The 15281-nt window shown below is 46.0% G+C and overlaps 1 protein-coding gene across 1 annotated transcript in view; it reads right to left on the bottom strand.

Moving 5' to 3' along the window:
- Positions 1-1004: 1004 nt before the first annotated feature.
- The window catches only part of ROGDI (rogdi atypical leucine zipper), a 16325-nt gene continuing 2048 nt past the window's right edge, over positions 1005-15281 (bottom strand). Inside the window, exons 3-13 of the mRNA XM_085315656.1 lie at positions 12996-13067; positions 12042-12098; positions 11566-11648; positions 10869-10923; positions 9891-9971; positions 7538-7633; positions 5753-5851; positions 5106-5219; positions 4267-4316; positions 2556-2682; positions 1005-1913 (exon numbers count right to left, since the gene is read on the bottom strand). Of these exons, the coding sequence (XP_085171782.1) occupies positions 1872-1913; positions 2556-2682; positions 4267-4316; positions 5106-5219; positions 5753-5851; positions 7538-7633; positions 9891-9971; positions 10869-10923; positions 11566-11648; positions 12042-12098; positions 12996-13067 (876 nt within the window). The 3' untranslated portion in view covers positions 1005-1871. The remainder of the gene's footprint in view (positions 1914-2555; positions 2683-4266; positions 4317-5105; positions 5220-5752; positions 5852-7537; positions 7634-9890; positions 9972-10868; positions 10924-11565; positions 11649-12041; positions 12099-12995; positions 13068-15281) is intronic.

The following is a 15281-nucleotide window of genomic DNA, read 5'->3' as shown; positions in this document are numbered from 1 at the left end:
AGAGAAAGACCAGGAACAGAGCAGGGGCTGCTAAAAGCATACACAAAGTCATGACCACAGCTAATTGATCAGAATCAGTAATGAGTCTGCTATTGCATTAGCCCATCTGCGCCTCTCTGCCTTCCACCTTTCATTACTTACTAACAAACACTTTTATTGATCAGCTCAATATTCATTTGCAGGAAGTGTTACTGCCTGCAACATAAGCATGCACTGGATTAAGCACAGCACCAGCTGGCAAGTCCACAGACAAGCAGGCTGCAGCAGTAACAAGGCTGGCACTATCCCACTCAGGATCTCAAGGGCTTCACAAAAAGGCAGGAAGGGAGATCACTGACATGAAAGCTCATGTGTGTCCAGAGCAGAGATCTATGCAGCAAAATCAAAGCAACATACCTATCTCCATTTTGAGCCAAGAGCTTTAGAAAGCACTTTGAACACACTAGGAGCCTGTGTGCAGTCAAGACAGGCTCCGAAGGCCCCAATGTCTTGTAGGGACATAGGCAAACCTGCAGTCTTTCTCTGAGCACACACGTAGGCTCCTGGATAAGGTCCTCTGGCCAGGAAAGCTATCAGGAATGCAGGCTGGACAGGGTTAGCTGAAGCCAAGCAGGAGACAGGTTATGCATCCTCTTCACTTGACGGGCAGCTCCATGAGCTAACCCAACCAAATTACAGCATATACAGCCTCTTCCAAACATGATGGACAAAGAAAGTTTGCAGAAGTGCTTCAGGTAGCACTTGGGTGTCATATGAGAGCTGGAAGTATCTGTTCTATAGCACTGACTTAAGAGCTACATGCTCAGGCTGCACTAACCAGCTCCAGCCTTTGAAGAGTTGCAAAGCTCTGTCCTCAGAGACCAGTACTGTCTTCTCTCCTCCACCTCACACAAGCAGTAATCAAGCATGCCCAACATCAGACCTAAACACAGTCGCTCACTTGTAAAAGACCACAGAGTCTTTGACACTCTTTATTCTCAGCACTGACACCCCACAGGAGTATGGCAGGTTTCAGGATCTTTATTTCACAGTTATCACTGGCTGGAGGGATGAGTTACATACTGTAGCATCCACAGATATGCAACAGATCATAAGAACAACGTGGTACTCACTTTAGGTTTAATGACAGGATGTGAGACTGCACAGTGGGAACCCCAGCTCTGCTCAAGGTACTGGGGCAGTTCCACAGGCTGGCAGTGAAAACGAGATATTAAACCTGGAAAAAAACAAGTGGCCCAACTAGGGCTTAGGAAAAAATATTAATATAGATGATCACATTGATGCCAGGGAAAAAAAGTACAAATAGCAGCAAGAATAACCCCAAAGGGGAATCAATAACCTGGACAGGGACAGAACAAATAGGAGGCAGAATCTCAAGGCTAGTCAAAACTTCAGTTGGACCAAGTCACCACAACGTATTTCACTACATGCAACAGCAGGCCCTGCACTTTTTGTGAAGGGTGAAATTAGTCTGTCTTCATCTCTTCCCAGCCAGCTCAGAGCCCAGCAGTTAGTTACTGCAATATGTGCAAATACGGTTAGTGAGAGTGGTCCACAGCCCTACCCCATCCCTTTTAACAGAATAATGTAGATCATCAGGGGCTTGCAAAGCACTAACCACAGATCCCGTGTGTGAACAAAGACAGGCAGAAGCTCTTGCCAACCACACGCAGCACTGCTTGGTGTTCTGCACATGCAGCAGTCTCAGACAAGGCTACTGAAGGTGTGTCTCCAGAAACACTGGACCTACCCTATGCTGGGACATAGGGTAGAGAATGACAGCACTCCTCAGGCTGACCTGGACTCAGCTGGCACACAGGAAACAAATAGACCATTGTAGTGCTGTAAGGACTTGGACACTCCACAGAGAACTAGTACGGCCTGTAGTTCCAATAACTGGAGAAAACTGAGATCTGGAAAGCAAGAGGAGAGCAGTTAAGTTCCTGGATCTCTAAGGCCATAGAAAAAAAAAACATACAATGAGTGTGTCAGGATTGAGCTTTACAGTATTTCCCAGCACTGCATTCCAGAAGGGCAGATTTGCTGCTGTTGTCATTGGAGCTTGGAGCACAAAGTTATTTGCTCAAGGAGGCAGTCAGGTCAGTCGCAAAGCTGGAACTGAACTTTAGTCTACTGCAATTTGGTTTACTGAACAGGTCTCTGTGCCTCCTCTACTGGACCTTGGCATTTCCTAACATCCAACTCATGCCTGAGAACACAAAGTTTCCACACACATCTCTCCATCCAGTCAGTAGGTCAGCAAACACATCTGCCATGCTACTATATCTATCCCAGACGGCTGTCTGCTGGGCAGGGCCAACCAGCTGCTTGGCTCAAGAGTGCTAGAGTATTTATCACTTGTTTTCTGCACAATATGTATGTGTGAGTGTGTATATATATAGACAGATACAATATATCTGCATCTATAGATATATATATAAACACATACACACACAAACACACAAAAAAACATCACATCAGATTTTTAGAAGACCAAAAGTCCTCTTAACACCTGGAGTCCTTTAAAAACAAAGCCTCTTCTCTAAAGCCATTACCTTATCCTTTAGCTGCTGGCAAAGCTGCAGTGAAACTGTGAAGAAGACAAGGGCATCGTTTAACCACGGGATAACGCATTCCACTTTATGAACATGGCTGACTTCATACCTCTGGTTGCCAAACTCACTGTGGAGAAATAAGAGCACAGCTTCACACACAACACATCTGTCCTCTCTTTTCACAAGAGCGCTTAGCATGACTTCTACTACTTTTAAAACAGCACCTGGCAAAGTTACGGAATGAAAATTCTCAGTCTACTTCTGATCAGACTCAGAGTTAAGTAAAAATCGAACAAAGTTCAAGTAGGAACATTACCACTTTCCAGAGAGGAACAACGTAGGAAACACAAATTGCAATGCCAACAAGCTAATGCTATTTTTGGTTGACAAGTCCAACCTCTTGCCAACCTCAGTGCAGCCTGTGTGGGGGCTGTATCCTGGAAAACTACATCTCTGGGCCTCCCTGGCCAGGTCATTAAAGAAAGGTGGATTGAGAACTGGCTGAAAGGCAGAGCTCAGAGGGTCATCATCAGTGGCGTGGAGTCTAGTTGGAGGCCTGTGGCTAGTGGCATCCCCCAGGGCTCAGTACTGGGTCCCGTCCTGTTCAACCTTTTCATCAATGACCTGGACGAAGGGACAGAGTGGCACCTCAGCAAGTTTRCTGATGATACCAAGCTGGGAGGAGTGSYTGACACACCAGAGGGCTGTGCTGCCATTCAGAGAGACCTGGACACACTGGAGAGCTGGGCAGAGAGGAACCTCATGAGGTTCAACAAGGGCAAGTGCAGAGTCCTGCACCTCGGGAGAAATAACCCTAGGCACCAGTACAAGCTGGGGGCTGACCTTCTGGGGAGCAGCTCTGCAGAGAAGGACCCGAGAGTGCTGGTGGATGACAAGTTGACTATGAGCCAGCAATGTGCCCTTGGGGCCAGGAAGGCCAATGGTGTCCTGGGCTGCATTAGGAAGAGTGTTGCCAGCAGGTCGAGAAGGTGATCCTGCCCCTCTACKCAGCCCTGGGGAGGCCTCACCTTGAGTACTGTGACCAGTTCTGGGCTCCCCAGGACAAGAGAGACATGGAGCTACTGGAGAGAGTCCAGCATAGGGCTACAAAGATGATTAGAGGGCTGGAGCACCTGCCCTGTGAGGAACTGCTGCGAGAGCTGGGCCTCTTCAGCCTGGGGAAGAGAAGACTGAGGGGGGATCTCATCAGTGTGTATGAGTACCTGAAGGGAGGGTGTCARGGAGATGGAGACAAAGCCTTTTCAGTTGTCCCGTGTGACAGGACAAGAGGCAATGGGCAGAAATTAAACTACAGGAAGTTCCGCCTGAATGTGAGGGGGAATTTCTTCACCGAGAGAGGGACAGAGCACTGGAATGGGTTGCCCAGAGAGGTTGTGGAGTCTCCTTCTCTGAAGATATTCAAGGCCCATCTGGGTGCAACCCTGTCTAACACGCTCTAGGTGACCCTGCTTGAGCAGGAGGTTGGACTAGATGATTTCCAGAGGTCGCTTCCAACCTTACTGATCCTATGAAATGCTGTCATGGGTACACGTGCATTCACAGGCACAGCCACAACAAATAGCTCAGTCCTGCTTTTCCACTTAACAGATGTTCTCTTTGGGCCCTAATCAAAACTGCTTACAGCCATTTCAATCTTACCCTCAGCATCCTCTTACCCACATTTCACAGCCCTTGTAGTGACAGTACTTACAACATGGCACCAGGATTGTGCAGAACAGACCCTCCAGCAGGCTTGAAGTTCTAGAGGAGAAGGCAAAGGTCATTAGGAGTTTGATATAGTAAATAAACTACATAGAAAACCTTAAGATTTGCAGTTATATTAGCCTTGCATCAAGACACACCTATATTATATCTGCCTGAGTAAGACTGYGTAATTAACATATGGAATCTACGGCATTTGACTCCTCCTTACTTCTTCAGAAAGGAAATTCCTCACAGTGCCTGGGTCCAACTTAGCTCTAAATTTTAGCACTGCAGAAGTAAACGCCTACTGATCTGAAGAGCCAAAAGAAAAAAAGATGAGTTTTAGGAAAAATGTCATTAAGGAGGGACAGTATTTCCTAAACATTACGAGTTTCATTCTGTTTATATGTCAAACTGACCCGTAAGTAACACTCTTGATGTAGAAACATGAAGTAGAAGAAGAAATATCAAAACTGCATTCATAGACTTCAAGATATTACTTTGATTAAATTTGGATTAATATAACTATGTCCTTCCAAAATTATGAAAAATAATCAATATATATTGCAAGATAAAGCATAACTCAGCAAATAAAAAAAAAAAAACAGTTACTAGCTTTCTCCAGAGCACTGATACTTCCTGCTTGACTAAATAGCCATGCCCCAAATTAGATTTAAATACAGTGTTTCAGCTGCAGCAGATCTAAATACAGGCACTTAATAGCAGGCACAGTCATTTCTGCATTAACTTATGCTTATAAGCAGTACACCATCTAGCAGTGCGATCTCCTCCTCAGGATATAGTAAGTATACAAATAAAGAAAGCTGAAGAGATAGTAGGCACCACCTTGGTTGTGCTGGGCTGCAGCACATGGAGCTGGTAGACAGTCAGGCAGAGCTTGTTCAGGTTAATATAGAAATTCACAAGGACGTCTGGAGGCAGAGCAGGGGTGAACATTTTCTGGTGAGAAGATAAGTAGTTTCTTTATCAGTGAAACGACCACTATTTCTAAAGGTAGGCAATCATTACCTTTTTCTAAAGGGATATTGCAGTTACCTCAGAGTGAAAGGGAGGTTAGGAAAGCAACAAAGACACTGAGCAGGGAGACCAGCGTGCATGTAACGGTTGTTTCTCTTGCTGCACCTGATCAGATGGTGCAAGTATGAGCGCTGGCGACAGAAGAGGATGGAGCAACACTCCCTGATTCCTCTCATCAGTGCTCACAAGGACAGATCAGCCCGGGCAAGCTTTTTGGGCAGAGACCAGAATCTCTCTCAGAACTGGAGTCCTTATATCCAAATCATTTGCTCTCCCACAGGGAGGTACAAAGCAGCCAAAAATGCCACTGAGCTCAGGGTCTTCACCTGCTTCTGCTTTCTCTCTTCAGGCCTCAGGGGCACTTCTAAACCCGCACTCCCCCTGGAGTGCAGCACAAAATCCTGACAATTGGGTGCTGCCAGGTTGTATGCAGATCTAGACCAGCAAATACTTACTGTGAGACCACTGGAGGCAATTTCTGGTAGAGTTAGAGTGGCTGGAGTGGTGAGTCGATTCCGGGCTCTCGTAAGCTGTAACATCACAGCATCCATGAGCTATAAGATAACATACAGCACACTACTGAGTGGTGATCCCTACACAGTCCTGCTGCAGATTGTAAGTCCAACCAAATCTCAGGTCAAGAGATCTTTGGTCTCCAGTAGCCCAGTATCTACATGTGTCCTGCTTCGCTTGGCTTGTTCTGGTTTTAACATCTGTAAAAGGCTGTARCAATCTGCTTGATCAGTGCAGGTAAGCTACAGGCCATGTCCTGCTAGCTGCAGCTCCTTATCTCCTCATCAAAAACACACCCACTGATATCTCTTGGAGGTTCTCTCTCACTCAGAGCTTCCTCTGTGGTAACAAGTCACTGGAAGTGCAGACACACCCTTCAGGAGTTCCTGCTGCTCCTACAGCCCGCCAGCATGGAGTCTGTCATATTCTACTGCCAAGGTTTGTTTTAATTCAAATTCTTCCTCAGAGAGAGGATATTTGCATTCAAAGAGTTCTGTGTCACACTAGAGCAAAGTCTGTGTGTTTACATGCCCTTCACATGAGTAACCAGACGGCAAGGGAGTGAGACCTCTTATTTCCAAAAAAGAACAGGAATTAAGGACTCACAAATGCAGTTTAACAGCTACCACCATCAGAGACATTTGYGAGAAAGGCCAGGATTGTTCAATACCAGTGAATGAAGAGGTAATAGTCATTCATTACATGAATAAGCAGAAAAGATGAAATCAGTTAATGACAACACAGAAATATCGACAAACACATCAAAAGGTCTTCTGAACAGCAGGCACTGAAGAAAAAGAACAACCTGTAATCTAGTTCTTCTCTTCCCCACATCATGGGCAAAATGATTATGGAGTGGGCCCTAATGTTCATAACCACATATGAGCATGGGTACTGSAAAAAAGAACCAGCTCATCATGGACCTAATCCTACAAAAAACATCGCAGTCCAAAGACTCTAGTCAGGCAGAATTCCTTTTCCAGAAAGGAGTGGGAAGCAACATACATCTGTTATAGAGCTCATGACCGCTAAGATGAAGGCACTGGTGTCCCTCCTCCATTTCACCCGAAAGTAAAAAGGAAATACTTTTATTTACTTATCTCTTTCTTCTTGACAGCTCTTGCTGTAGGTTTAGCTTTCTAATGCTCAGTAGCATTAGCAGCACCCACAGGGTGGGTTCTAATAAATGAATCCAAATTCTCTGTGGTCCAGAGAGCATTTCCAAGCAGAGAGCTGGGCTCTCTGCCACACAGCAGCTGGTCTGTACCAGACAGTATCACCATTACTGGCAAGTGAGAAGGTACTTTCAAATCATCAGTAAATCATGAGTAGTAACCACAATCTCTGGTTTGCTCATGAGTGCCTCATTTCTTCTGTCCCCAAGAGCACTGACTGACTGGGAAGACCATGACTTATATAACAGCATCATCTAGACAAGGGCAGAGGAGCTGTTTTCAGAACTCACCATTGTGCAACAGGACACTTAACTGCTCGGGTAGTCTTTCACAGTGATTTACAGCCATGTTTCTGGTGCCATACTGGTATGGTTTCATATCAAACAGGAAGCAACTTGGATACTCCCTGACACAGGTACATATGCCTAGGCTGGGGAATATATTTCCAATGGAGACTCAAGATAGTAACATGCACCTGCAGTGTTTAAAAAAAAAAGAGGGAGGAAAGAAACATACATGTTCCTTCCCAACTTGCGTGCACTTTCTTCTCACCTTGAGGACCTCTGAGCCTGTTTTGAACTGGTAGTTTACATCTCTGTTCATAAGCAGATAAATTGCTTGGTTAACATGGTTTCTAGCATCCTGGATCTGTGAAGGTACAAAACACAGGCCTATTAAAGAAGCACTCCTTATAATAGTCACTAGAAAGTAAAGGTTCCCCCGACTATCTTCTCCGCCCAAAGGAAATGGTGACTACTCAAATGTTATTGAGGCTATTTCCCTCTGAATACCAGACTCTTGCTATTCAGATTCATTATTGATCTCTTTGCTGAAGGACTGGCAATAAACAGTCTGATATCTACAATCTGGATTATCAATAAAAATAGTGCTGTTGCCCTGAAGGAACAGTGATATCAGGCGCTCCCATCCTGGGAGCACTCTGATTGCAACTGCTTGATTAGGGCTTCTCACTGCTGACAGTGTATGGCAGTCAGGTCTAGCAAGATGAATAAGGATTTCTTCCTTTGGTTTTAGCTCTGATAGTTCCTAGGACATATGTTACAGTAACAGCAGCAAAGAGTAGCAAACATTAATTTCTACCATAGTGTCTCTAGTAGCATTTCAGAGCCTCTCAAAACTCTAATTGTTGGGGTGGAGAACTATCCTCAGTCCTGAGAAGCTGCCATTGCACAGCTTGTGCAGAATTTGACCAGACTCAGGACACAGCTAGCAGGGTTAGGTTAGGGTTAGGGTTAGCAGGAATCCCTCTCAGTCAAGACAGCCTGAAGCTGGAAGTCCATTACCAAACCAAGATTGATGGGTGTATCCCAGTGCTTTCATGAGAGTAAAGACAAACCATATTAAGAATAAAATGGCCCTGGGAGAAGGTGACTTATGTTCAGTTCCAGGGAAGAGCAAGAAAAGTGGACAGGGAAAAAAAGAGAGAAAAAAAAAGAAAAATGCAAAAAGAGGTAAGTCAGAGGGAACAATAAATGGAAAGAGAAGGCAGGCAACTMTCTATGAGAGGTGCCTCCTGGGAGATGGATAAATCAGCTTGGGATATTTGTAGTCTGATACATTTATATTCCTCCTAGCCAATGCCAGTCCCCAGCTCAACCTTAGAGATGCCTCCCTGGCATAGACTGGGACGCTAGTTCCTTCTCACTCTGAGCTCAGGGATCACAGAAGAGCCCTACCCTTAGAAAGCATGGGGCACTGGAAGCTGCAAAAAGGAAAGAGAATGACAAAACCCACCAACAGACTGCACAAAAACTCTGCMGGTACTGACTCTGGCATCTCTGGATACCATCACCTCCAGTCTTTACACTTTCCAAATGCTTTTGGACAAGCTATACAGCACCTGGCAATGATACCAAAATCAGCAGTGCCGATCCTGTCATTATAGGGACTCACTTCTTCATTCTTATTCCCCCTTGATTTTGCTCTGTTTTCTAATCTTAGTTCCTCAAAATTTTCCCCACCTGCACTACAATTTCTAATGTATGACTTTAACTKTCTTTGCATAGAGATTCAAGACTCCTCCAACTGAAATCACTCACTAAGGCAAGAGACTTGTAATGCTTCATTTTGAAAGGCACCTTCTTACTCAGACAGGACAAAGCAATCACAGTAAATGCTTCTACTTAGAGGTCTTTAGGCACACTCATTCTATGTATTAACATAAAATACAAAATTCTTCCAAATAAATAAAGGAAAATATTTCACACAAAAGTCAGTAGACTGCAACAGAGCAGCAGTACAAATTAGGATTCACTGCTAAGTGTTATCACAAAAACTCCCCTGCCTTGCTGCAAGGCATAAACTCAATTCAGCTCTGCTCTTAAGTCAAAAACAAGGCACAATTCAGTTTGACGTTAATATCTAGAGCAGATAATTTTCTAGATTTCCACAYGCCTGCCAGGTGGAACTTTCACTCTGCTGCTAATAGAGCCATTGCAAACTGCACTCAAAGACCAAGTGCACTGATTAACTGCAGGAGCACAAGGCAGCAAGGTTTGCTCACAGCAATAAGAAATGTTTCTATAAAAGAATGAAAGCAAGTTACTGAGCCAGCTCAAAGCCTCCAAAATTACTCTTTGCCCTGCTAGCCTTGGTTTTACAAAAAGTCACAAAGGTCARGAGTGTGCATGCACCCTAGGAACTCCTTATGAAGTATGCCAAGAAAGCCTTCAGCTTGCTAGTGCCTCAGGAACAGGTAGAACAAAGCTCTCTACTAGCACCATAACTCCAATCTTCTTTCCTCTGTTTCATCTCTTAGTTTTCACCACAGGAGCTGGATAATGTGAGATGGAGGTCAYCTTCCCTCTCTGACAGCAAGGGGCTACACATCCTCCTGGGGAAGCACAAACTTCACACAAGGGCGGTCACTTAAAGCAAACAGTACCTGCTGCAGTTTCCACTGTTTGTCCTCTCGAAATGCAAAATGCAGGAGCTGATTATTTCTGGGCATTTTCAAATTAATGTCCTTGGAGGAAAAAACAAACATGTGAGAGCAAGCCTCCCCCATACACAGAACACAGGATCTGCCAGTCTCACCCCATTCTGGCTCACATATTGCCTTTGCAAGCTATTGAAAGCAGTCCTGGCACAGCTGGAACCTCACTCCTTTTCCAGCAAGAGGTTAATACAAATGATTAGAGACAAGGCATTTAGTGAACTGCGAACACCAGCTCAAATCAGAAGGCCCCTAAGGAAATCTGATATTGCACAATACAAGCAACATGGGCAAAGCCTCCCTGTAAAAGTCCACTGCCCCATCCATCACAGAGATTTTGGTATTAGCAGCACTACCAGTCATCAACATATCAACCTACCTCAGTCAGAGACAGTTCTCTCTTGCAGGCAAACAGGTAAATTTTTTGCAAATCGAGTATGTCTGTAGGCTTTACACAGAATGGACTATGGACTGTGACTTAGCTATGTTTTGCTCCCAGCTAGGAAAGACAGAGCAGCACACACAGGGAAAGACAAAAGCCAGCTCTGCAATGAAATTTTACCAGGTCCAGAATTCAGCCACTGAAATCCTAAATCTAGGCAGCACGGCAGCAGCTCACAGACTGCCCTCATCCAAATAACTCAAGCTGGAAGCATCTCACATCAAGTGCACAGTTCAGCTGGCACCACAGCTATTGTAAGACTATCCTTGGCACTGRCAAAGCTCAGAGAGCAGTAGCATAAATAAGCCAACCACCATCAGAGAGGGGGATTTGATCTGTGGGATCCTGACAAATTTCAACAGTTGCTAAAACATCAAGTATGTAAGGCCTACCTTAAATAACGAGGATAAGCATAATAATGAGGAATGAGCACTCTCCTCATTCCTCAATGCTAGTACAAAGCCAGAGGCATGGCAAGTACTCACTGCTTGACACAAGGCATCTCCCTGCAGCGTTAACACACCTTTCACCTGGTCTGTGCTGGAACAACAAGAAAGATCTGGATAACAGAGGTCACAGAAGGCACGAGACACACACAAAAACGGTCAACACACCACCACCCCTCCCCACTGCACGCAGCCAGCCAAGTTCCCAGGGTAAAACACTGCAGCAGAAGAAAAACAACCATCTCCACTGCTGGGGACAAGGGTTTGGTTGGGGGACACAGATGAACTCTCCAGAGAGGGTCTCAGGCTCCTCCACAGACTATGCTTTCTCTACACACTTTCAAATCCCCAGTTGTTAGCTTCTTTCTAGCTGCTGTCATATTCTTTACGAGCCACCTAACCGCCCTGCCTGCAACACTAAGTTCTGTTCTGAACCCAGCTTATTGCATGTAGTACCTATCAACAATCTGGTTGTGCTTAAAAACAGCTCTAACAGGAACAAACACAAGATATGGATAGATTCCTGACACAGGAGTGCTCCGTGCTTCATACGCAAGCGGAAAAAAGCATTGCACCCTCCCCGTGCTGTTTCTAAGGACTAAGTTYCCCTGTTTCGCAGCTTTCTAGAGCTTCCTCGTCTCCTCAGTGGCTCACCTCTGGCAAGCAAAGCCAAACCTGCCCCCACCCGAGAGCACTGGCAGAGCAGAAGCAACCCACCGACAGTGTAACCACTTACCCTGAAGTGCTCAGCACAAAGTTCTCCTGCTTGATCGTTCCTTCTGAGCCACTCACTGGCAGAGCAAACCTGTGAGAAGCCTCCTGCCCAAGAGAGAGGACTTAGTAAGTGCTGGAGTTTCCAAACCCAGAACAAAGGCAATGCAGGAACAGCAGAGAGAAGGCTAGTGAGCAGTCTAACACAGCACAACTGTGTTTGCAAGTCTCCAGAGACCTGCCCAGCAAAAAAAAAAAAAAAAAAAAAAAAAAGAGAGAGAGAGAGAGAGCAAGACAAAGATTTCCCCTCATTCTTTTCTGGAAGCAAGCTTAGCACAGGAGAAGGCTCAGTTTGCTTCACCACAGAGACGTAGGAAAGCAACAGGAAATTCACGGTTACAGCTCAGGCCCCTAGAATCAGACAACAATGTTAGTGCCCACACACAAGCCGGAGGAATTGCTGAACAGCAGGAAATTCACTTTACACAGTCCAGTACATACATGGCCTTCAGACTGCCGGCTCACTGCCCCGCTCTCAGTGAAATAACTGGCCTGGAACTACAGTACAAAAGCAATTGGTCTTTTATACATGAGATAACTCCCAAACAAAAACTAACCCCCATGACTGGTTTCAGTAGCTGGCAGCTGTTCTCTTAACCACACCTTATCTTGAAAACTATAACAAATTCTTCAGAACAGATACTACAGATTAGCCTCACCTACGACAGAGCTACATTCTAAGTCAGAGCTACCGCACTTGTACCTTCTCTGGTACCCACCGTAACTTCCCAGCATTAAGGATCTCGGGCCTGTTGAAAACTGAACGCACGTTATGCTCACGTACATTATTCTTTGACCACTACACCATACGCCTGTGTGGTTACCAGTGGCGACAGAGAGAGAGAGCAAGACTTAACAACCTACACTTAAGCTGCCTGAAGATGCTTCAGGTCCATATCTCAGCTCAGCTGTGCACTTCATTAGTCTGTAAGGGGCAGATATCCCCAGAGAAGTGGGTATACTGAGGTAAAGATGGTTTCAAATGAAGAGGGCACACGCTGTTAACCACTGCACTTTAGCCTGGTCAGCTAAAGATTATCAGGCTGCTCCTTACCCTCACGTGACAGGGGTCTAGGAAGCTCCCTGTTCCAGAGAGGTTCACATCTCAGGCAAACACCTGGCAGACATGTCCGATTGCCTCCACACGCCCTCCCAAAGCAGCTCTCTCAGCAAAAAGGGCCAAGAACAGAGCAATCTAGGAGAAATCTACTGTAAAACCGAGTCCCGAGAACCAGAGGGCAAGCAAACAATGCACTGGACATGCACATTGACCTGCTGCTCCTTCTGTGCTCTCTCTACCAAGAACTTTTGCTCCAGAGAAGTCTACCACCGTTCCTCACACACAACAGCAAAGACAAACCCACGAGACAAAACAGACCAAGCAAATACCCTTACCTTCAAAATATCCTGCAGCTGTTTCAAGACAGCGTGAACCTCTTCTTGTAAAAGCCACTTAAATTCTTCTTCCTACATTAAGGAAAGATAGCAATGGAGTCATTTGAAGTCTCTGCCAAACACTCAAACTAAGCATACTGTTAGGCACAAGCGGTTTATGTCACCTGCTAGAAAAAAATTTTTCTTTTCCTTTTATCTGATTTGGTCAGGTGCCTTACTCTCCACTTTTCCTTCACAGCCAAATGAATTGTCCTTATTCCCCTTTCAACTTCACTCAACAAAACAGCATTCGCGCAAAGCATTGTACCAACAACTAGAGCACTAGGAGATACGAGACAGCACAGGATCAAAGTTTCACATCAAAGCCCAGGTCCTGTCTTGTCAAAAGCTGGGATGTATTTTTAAGCTGCACTTGTATTTCTGCACTTCACCAAACAACAGTCTAAAAATAAAGAAAGCTAAATTAAAAACAGAGGAAAAAAACAGCTGAGGATTCCCAATCGTTTGAGTAAACTCTGCAAGAAACAAGTTCAGATTTGAGGACGCAACACCTCAGGCTGCAGCCAGTTGTCTGCTACAGAAAAGCCTGTATATAAAGCAGATCCTCAATACACAACTAACCATTACTGTTAAACCACAAGACCTTGGGCAAAATATCACAGGAAAAGCAGGGAAAGAAGAAAGCAAGGGACAAAGAACACATTGAGACTTGCTGCCTTGTGAGAGATGAGGAATTTTCCATACGGAAACTACTGGAAGAGAACAAACTGCGCATCCTGCACACAGACAAGTCAGAAAGGTGCTGGTCAATTCAGAAATTTAAGTCAGATTAGTGAAATCCCAGGCCCTTGGTTTCTCTGCTAGACAGTTCCTGTTCACCATGAAAACCATGAAACGTTTATAGATCGATGTAGTAACATCCGTTTACGCAAGCAGATCTATCTGAACAGAGTAGGACGAGAGTAGACTTGTTTTAACGCATGTCCATCCAGAAGAACTACACGCACCCAACAAACCCGGGATGAGTTCTGTTTTCTTTTGTACCAACGTGGGTGCAGGACAACTCATATTCACCATTTATTCCTGTGGGGGGTTTCCGGCCATCACCCTGACATACCGAACTCCTTTTTCTTGTTCTCTGTAATATTCCCTGTAACATTCTTTCACTCCCTTCAGTGAGGGCAACGGATTTTCTCCAGGTATTCACTTCACAATTAGCTGAGTTTATTCATCGTTTCTGCGGGCAACACGTGAGGAACACTAGTCGTACCCTTCCAAACCGCTTTAGAAAGATCTGGTTTTCTGGTTTTACATATTGCTTTCCACCTACCCTATGTGCATATCCATGAAAACTTCTCTCTCTGGCTAGGAAATTTGTGCTACTTCTTCCAACTCACCTCCATGGTTAATGTCTGCAATGTCAGCTGATCAGTGCTTTGTCTACGGTTCATCAAAGCTGCTTTGTCACCTCTGCCATTACATGCCTTACACGCTATGAAGCAATGTGTTGAACCAACCAGTGCAAGGTTAAGGTCACGCAAACACATATCATTATTTACCCACGTGCACTTTGGCCGTCTCCAGCGCTGACCTTCCTTGGGGCTCGCTCAAGGAAGGACCACACAAACAACGTAAGCAGAGCTCACCCCAGCAGAGTCACAGAACGGCTGAGGTTGGAAGGCGCCTACAGAGACCATCTAGTGCAACCTCCTCCTCAAGCAGGGTCACCTGCAGCAAGCTGCCCTGGACACTGCACCAGGTTGTCCAGGAAGGTTGTGGAGTCTCCATCCTTGGAGATGCTCAGAAGACATTTGGACAGGGTCCTAGGTAACATGTTCTAGGTGACCCTGCTTGAGCAGGGGGGTCGGGCTAGATGGTCTCCAGAGGTCCCCTCCAACCTCAACCGTTCCGTGATTCTGTGACCATGCCCAGACGGTTGTGGATACCTCCACGGGTGGAGACTCCACCACCTCTCTGGGCAACCTRGTCCAGGGCTCRGTCGCCCTCACGAAGTTCAGGCCGAGCGCCCCGTGTCTCGGCTGCTGCCTCTTGCCCCGTCGCTGGGGAATCACCCCCGTGACTCCCGGGAACACCCGGCCTGAGGCCACCGAGGACCAGCACGGGCCAAAAAGCTCCCGCTGGAGCCCGGAGGAGAAACAAGGCGCCTGGGGTGCCGCAGGCCCGGCGAGGGCAGCAAGGGCRCAGCCAGGGGAGGCCGCGACGCGAGGCCGCGGGAGGCGATACGGGCCCCCCCCGGCTCCGCACTGAGGGCGAACCCCGCCCGCC

The sequence above is a fragment of the Rhea americana genome, unplaced genomic scaffold, assembly GCF_003343005.1.
Source record: "Rhea americana isolate MKP2758 unplaced genomic scaffold, rheAme1 scaffold_433, whole genome shotgun sequence".
Classification (NCBI taxonomy): Eukaryota; Metazoa; Chordata; class Aves; order Rheiformes; family Rheidae; genus Rhea; species Rhea americana.
The sequence above is the reverse complement of the archived record's forward strand: the minus strand, read 5'-3'. Positions and strand labels throughout refer to the sequence as shown.